This window comes from Lepidochelys kempii, chromosome 1 (genome assembly GCF_965140265.1).
Source record: "Lepidochelys kempii isolate rLepKem1 chromosome 1, rLepKem1.hap2, whole genome shotgun sequence".
NCBI lineage: Eukaryota > Metazoa > Chordata > Testudines > Cheloniidae > Lepidochelys > Lepidochelys kempii.
The window spans coordinates 228,726,241-228,733,284 of NC_133256.1; the positions used below are offsets into that span (position 1 = coordinate 228,726,241).

The window sequence follows — 7,044 nt, forward strand, 5'->3', positions numbered from 1 at the left end:
CTACATTTCGATGCCTTTGGGATTTTTTACTACAAGAGAACAAAGGGCAAATGAATAGTTTAAAAGTGTAATGTCTCTGTTCTTATAACTCAGACCCTTAGCCAAACATATTGAACTAAAATTTTTCCTTTTAGGCTGAACTTTCAGTTGCTGTCCAAGCTAACTCTTAATCTTCATACGTTTAGAATTCCATGTTATCTGAGCTTGATATAAAAGGCAGAGACCCCTAAATGTCCTGTCACCACAAAAGTGCTTTAACATGGCCAATTCCCTAGTGCCAAGATATGTTTGAACTATAGAGCTGTGTAGAAGCTCCAAATGTGATAAGTCTACAAATGAAAATGAATAGAGGGTGGATTGTGAAACAGTCACCTTGGGTTATTTTGTGGTGGTGGGTGGCTCTCAAAAGAAGAAATTGAATGCAAAGGTAACTAGTCAATAGTTTGTTTTCCTATTTATCAAGAGCCAGGAAGTACAGAGGTGGTTGGTTAAGCATTTGATCCTGCAGACACTTACTCATGATTTTAGTTGATTTCACTAGAACTACTCACGGAAGTAAAGCTATTCAGGGTATATGAGTAGTTGTAGGATAAGCCTTAAAATTACACAAAGGAAAACCTTTTTTTAAACAGTGGCAAAGTATCCCTCAAGGAGTATTCTGGGCAAAGTGCCAAGAATTAGACTTTTTTTATGTTTACAGGAGGTATATTTTACTCTAATGTGGCTTGGATATTAAAAACTCCATGTACCATAACTCTTTGACATCCTTTTATTTGGTCTCCATATTATATCGAGAAATGTCATCACAGTGTGTTCAGACTGGAAATTGTTCAGTTTTTTTTAAAATTTGGAATCTTCTTTGTATGTTTGTAAAACGGTGAGAGAAAAGTGGATTGATTCAACGGGATGCCAAAACTTCTGAGCTGTAACTGTTGGTATTCACAGAACAACTTTCCTTTCCTTTTTAGGTTTCAGAGTAACAGCCGTGTTAGTCTGTATTCGCAAAAAGAAAAGGAGTACTTGTGGCACCTTAGAGACTAACCAATTTATTGGAGCATGAGCTTTCGTGAGCTATAGCTCACTTCATCGGATGCATACCGTGGAAACTGCAGAAGACATTATATACACACAGAGACCATGAAACAATACCTCCTCCCACCCCACTGTCCTGCTGGTAATAGCTTATCTAAAGTGATCATCAAGTTGGGCCATTTCCAGCACAAATCCAGGTTTTCTCACCCTCTGCCCCCCCCCCACACACACACACACAAACTCACTCTCCTGCTGGTAATAGCCCATCCAAAGTGACCACTCTCTTCACAATGTGTATGATGATCAAGGTGGGCCATTTCCTGCACAAATCCCGGTTCTCTCACCCCCTCACCCCCTCCAAAAACCACACACACAAACTCACTCTCCTGCTGGTAATAGCTTATCCAAAGTGACCACTCTCCCTGCAATGTGTATGATAATCAAGGTGGGCCATTTCCAGCACAAATCCAGGCTTTCTCACCCCTCTTCTCCCCCCCCCCCCCCCCCCGCTGGCAATAGCTCATACACAAGTTTAAATCCAAGTTTAACCAGAATGTCGGGGGGGGGGGGTGTAGGAAAAAACAAGAGGAAACAGGCTACCTTGCATAATGACTTAGCCACTCCCAGTCTCTATTTAAGCCTAAATTAATAGTATCCAATTTGCAAATGAATTCCAATTCAGCAGTTTCTTGCTGGAGTCTGGATTTGAAGTTTTTTTGTTTTAAGATAGCGACCTTCATGTCTGTGATTGCGTGACCAGAGAGATTGAAGTGTTCTCCGACTGGTTTATGAATGTTATAATTCTTGACATCTGATTTGTGTCCATTTATTCTTTTACGTAGAGACTGTCCAGTTTGACCAACGTACATGGCAGAGGGGCATTGCTGGCACATGATGGCATATATCACATTGGTGGATGTGCAGGTGAACGAGCCTCTGATAGTGTGGCTGATGTGATTAGGCCCTGTGATGGTGTCCCCTGAATAGATACGTGGGCACAGTTGGCAATGGGCTTTGTTGCAAGGATAGGTTCCTGGGTTAGTGGTTCTGTTGTGTGGTGTGTGGTTGTTGGTGAGTATTTGCTTCAGGTTGCGGGGCTGTCTGTAGGCAAGGACTGGCCTGTCTCCCAAGATTTGTGAGAGTGTTGGGTCATCCTTCAGGATTGGTTGTAGATACTTAATAATGCTTTGGAGGGGTTTTAGTTGGGGGCTGAAGGTGATGGCTAGTGGCGTTCTGTTATTTTCTTTGTTAGGCCTGTCCTGTAGTAGGTGACTTCTGGGAACTCTTCTGGCTCTATCAATCTGTTAATTTACTATTAATTTAGGCTTAAATAGAGACTAGGAGTGGCTAAGTCATTATGCAAGGTAGCCTATTTCCCCTTGTTTTTTCCTACACCCCCCCGCCCCCCGACGTTCTGGTTAAACTTGGATTTAAACTTGGAGAGTGGTCAGTTTGGATGAGCTATTGCCAGCAGGAGAGTGAGTTTGTGTGTGTGTGTGTGTGTTTCCGGGCGGGGGGGGGCGGGGGAGGGGGAGAGAGCCTGGATTTGTGCTGGAAATGGCCCACCTTGATTACCATGCACATTGTAGGGAGAGTGGTCACTTTGGATGAGCTATTACCAGCAGGAGAGTGAGTTTGTGTGTGTGGTTTTTGGAGGGGGGTGAGGGGGTGAGAGAACCGGGATTTGTGCAGGAAATGGCCCACCTTGATCATCATACACATTGTGAAGAGAGTGGTCACTTTGGATGGGCTATTACCAGCAGGAGAGTGAGTTTGTGGGGGGGGGGGGGCGGAGGGTGAGAGAACCTGGATTTGTGCTGGAAATGGCCCAACTTGATGATCACTTTAGATAAGCTATTACCAGCAGGACAGTGGGGTGGGAGGAGGTATTGGTTCATGGTCTCTGTGTGTATATATAATGTCTTCTGCAGTTTCCACGGTATGCATCCGATGAAGTGAGCTGTAGCTCACGAAAGCTCATGCTCCAATAAATTGGTTAGTCTCTAAGGTGCCACAAGTACTCCTTTTCTTTCCTTTTTAATTTGCACTCCACCTGCTGAGGTAGCTTCAGAAGTGTAGTGCTGTACAAAATGACATAGACATGGATTCCATTCCAGCATTATACTACTTTTATTTGTAGGGTTTTCTGTAGTATATAGTAATGAGATAAATTCTGGGTGCTCAGCACTTAAAAAAATCAGACCAGTTATTAGGTACATTAAAATATAAATCTAGAAGCTTAATTTCAGGCCCCTATTTTTGAAAATCATGGATGTGGGTGGGTGTGAGGGAACAAATATTAAATTATTCCTGAAGAAACTTGACCCCTTTTTTTGAAAGTCTGAAGGTTCTTGTTGTCTGCAGGCTTGTCATTTGTGATGACATTTACAGTTTGAGATGACTCATAAATGAAACTTTCACCTACAAAAATCACTTTTATGGGGTTCTCGCAACTATTTGCATTTTATTCAGAAACTGACTTCTCTTTGGCAATAGGCAGAGATTTTTAAGGCATTTGCTGAATTATTCCAAGCTGCTTCAGCTAAACCTGCACCGTTTGGCATCTGTGATTATCCATCATCGCGAGCAGTATATGCCATTGACCTGATGCTTAAGTGGGATACTACCAGAGATGGTAAGATTGAATTTATTCTCGCTCTGTTTTTTAAATTTGGTTTTTTTGCTCAAAGTTTTTACTTTTTTTTTTTTTTTTTTTTTTTTTTTAAACAGCAAGGCGGGCTCCATGATGTTTATACTGAAACAGACTGTTTTGATGTCTGTGGGGTTGTATATGTGTGAGGGTGGAATCCAGTCTCCTTGTTAGTAGTAATAATGGTGGAGATACTGCCGTGCATCTGTCTAATTCTTTTTATTGGCTCTCGTCTGCCGTTGTTTCTGCTATGCTGATGTAAACATTTGAAGATAGGTGGGCATAATGCTTTACAGCGATCGGTTAATTCTAACCGCAAGCACCCTTTCCTATTGTGGTGGTGGTGGTACACCTATACAAGGAGAGCAGTCTCTACTAAAAGTAATTATTATAAACCCCATGATTTAATTCCACTGTAATCATACAGGTAGGAAAGAGAATCTACGTTTTTTGTCTTACTCTTCAAACATTATTGCAATTCAAAAGGGAAACGCAACCTCCTGACCTTATTTTAGGGGTGAGAGGAAGTAGAGGGCTAAGTGGGGAGGTTCTGGGGCCTGTGCTGTAGAGGAGGTCAGACTAGAATCTTGATCACAATGTCCCCTTCTGACTTTGGAATCCATAAGTGGGAGGGGAGAGATTTTGTGCTGCAGCTGAGGAACCCAGCTCTGTTTCTGTAGCAGGTGAACTAGAGAGAACAATAGAGCAATACAAAGAGCAAAGGAGGCTTGTTGCCTAAAAATAAAGGGGGAAGCAGTCTTTTTTGGAAGGTGCATCTCAACGTTGTGGTTAAATAAGAAAGACGCACTAATTCTGATCTAGTTAAACCAGTGCCCCTTTTTCTCATATGGACAAGGCCTCAGATTATGGCATTTGCCCCAGGAATGGGTTTGGTGTCTCACTACCTCATACTGTAGGCCTCAAAAAAACCCTCTCTGGGTATGTAGTAAGAGTTGACCATCTTCAGCCTCTTTCTATGGTCTCTACTACAGCAAAAGGAGGTGGCTCCCAGCGTCTCATGTGTACCTGGTAGTAAAATGGAATGTTTTGTTTTCTTTTCTTTTTTCAGGGAAAAGAACTATGCAGCCTCAGGTCCTGGAGGTGAACTTCAACCCTGACTGTGACAGAGCCTGCAAATACCACCCTACCTTTTTTAATGATGTCTTCAGCACCCTATTTCTGGATGAAACAAATAATTGTCATGTGACCTACATTGTTTAGGCCTAGAAGGCTCGACCTGGTTATTTGTTTCCTTTACAGATCTGCTTAACAGCAATATTTATATCTCAGTTCTATGAGCTGCTCATGCGACTATTTTCCGAAAATGGTAATGAAGGAAAACTTTTATCAGTTGAATGGGCATATACTGCACTTGTAATCAGTAGTCTGTGTTTTCTTGTCTTGTTTAGTTCTAATCATCAACTTGTGTTGACTTAAATGTCTTATTAAAGCCCAGAAAAGTGTAATAGTAACTGGAGCAATCAGCTGTTGTTTCTTAGGTAGCCTAGTATACCTAATTTGCATAGCAGGAAGTGCTGTACACGTTTTCTGTGTCTGCATTAGAAAAATAATTTCCTGCATCAAAATGTCTGAGGTCATACATCATCTCTTCCTCTCTGTGGAATACCATTATCTTCCAAGCACTAAAATGCTTTATTCCCCAAATTGATGTGAATTATCTTACTTCAGGGTTGCATCTGATAACTCCAGTGAGCGAACATTTATGAAGCCTGTTTGTAATAAAGTATTGCAGCAACATGAGAGTTAGTTTTTTTTCAATTAAAGGTCACTATACTTTCTCAAAAACTATTCAGAGCTGCTGTCATCTTTTTAAAGTTGAATGAGGTCTATGAATATATCCCAATCTAGTAGTTTTGGGCTGTTTAGCATGCATGGTAATGCTGAAATTAGATGGAAACTGTAGCTTCTCTGTCACATATCAAACAATTCATTCCTTTGCCACAGCAGTTAAGATTGAATATCATCTGGCAAAATTCTCATTGAGGTCAATGGGAGTCTTGCCTATCTAAGGATTTGATCTCAGATACCAAAATGAATAATTAATGAACTGCACTATAATGAGCTAATTGGGACTTCAGAGGGGTGGGTTAAGGGCCATTACAATTGCCAAAGGTCTGAAAAGACCTGGAACAGTATTTTATTTTGAGTAAACAATGCAAGAACACAGTATCCTTTTAATCTTTAGCAATGTCTGTATCAAGAGTTATGGCTCAGAATTTTGCCCCTTCCTAAGTAGTACTGGCCAAATTAAACTGTTTGTGTGTGCTGAGGAACAGCTAGTTCACATTAGTATTCTGCTTTAGCCAAACACAAGTTACACTTTTCTCAAACAAGTTCTTGGGCTCACTATGGAGGTAACTGGGTGAAATTTAATGGCCTTCAGCCTAGATGATATAAGTGTCTCCTAACAAACTCCAACATCTTATGCTAAACTTTGGGGATGTTTTGCATCACGGATCTCAAACTCTAATCACCACAAGGGCAACATGAGGACTAGTACGTACCCGAGGGCAGCATCACTGACCCTGCCCCCGGCCCCGCCCCACTTCACCCGTCCTGAAAAGTGCTAAGCGCTGCCAAACAGCTGTTTGGCAGCAGGAAGGGCCTGCAGGTAGGCAGAGGAGCAGGGACTCGGTGCACTGGGAGGAGAGGAGCCTGGCAGGCCACAGGAAATAACTCCGGGGGTGCGAAGAGCTTGGTGGGCCGCAGGAAATAACCCCCTGGGCCGTGTGTTTGAGACCCCTGTTTTACACTGTATACATGCATTATTTATTTCTTGAAGTATTATAGCATTAAAAAGTGATATTAGTTAAGCTTTATTTTTTTGATAAACATTGTAACAAAAACTAACCAATTGCAGATTTTAAGCAAAGTGTACAAAGATACCATTTTAAACCGTCTTAATCTGCAGCAATCATAGATAGCTTCTAGCCTTGCACTGATATCAAGGAAGCAAGCAATATCACCAGTTATCTTTCAGTCTTCATGTAGAAAAGGGTTGATTATGCCATAGAACTTTTTTTTTTTTTAAAGCAGATCTTCCTAATGTTCAATCTGAAGAACTGTCTGCCAAGCACTACCATATAATAGTTCTGATTTCTGAGAAGCTTAGTTTAAAGTTACTTGATATACCTAGGAAACATGTCAGTAAAGGAGAGAGGCAATTTCAGGGCAAGTGAAAATTAGTCACTGCTGGAAATTGCTGTGGATCTGGGGCAGGTTAAAAGAGGAAGATTTAAATCCTAATAGTGTAAGTGGGAACTGGGAAGCATGGTCATAAAAGAAGTAGTAATGTGCTAGCAGTAGAGGAAAGGTAAAACTTCCTGTCCCAGGTACCTTGT

The 7,044-nt window shown here is 41.5% G+C and overlaps 1 protein-coding gene across 2 annotated transcripts in view; it reads left to right on the plus strand.

Moving 5' to 3' along the window:
* TTLL12 (tubulin tyrosine ligase like 12) overlaps positions 1–5,491 on the plus strand; it is a 66,793-nt gene extending 61,302 nt beyond the window's left edge. For both annotated transcript variants that reach the window (XM_073316866.1, XM_073316858.1), the window contains 2 exons: positions 3,529–3,667; positions 4,752–5,491. In XM_073316866.1, the coding sequence (XP_073172967.1) occupies positions 3,529–3,667; positions 4,752–4,903 (291 nt within the window). In that variant the 3' untranslated portion in view covers positions 4,904–5,491. The remainder of the gene's footprint in view (positions 1–3,528; positions 3,668–4,751) is intronic.
* Positions 5,492–7,044: the final 1,553 nt, after the last annotated feature.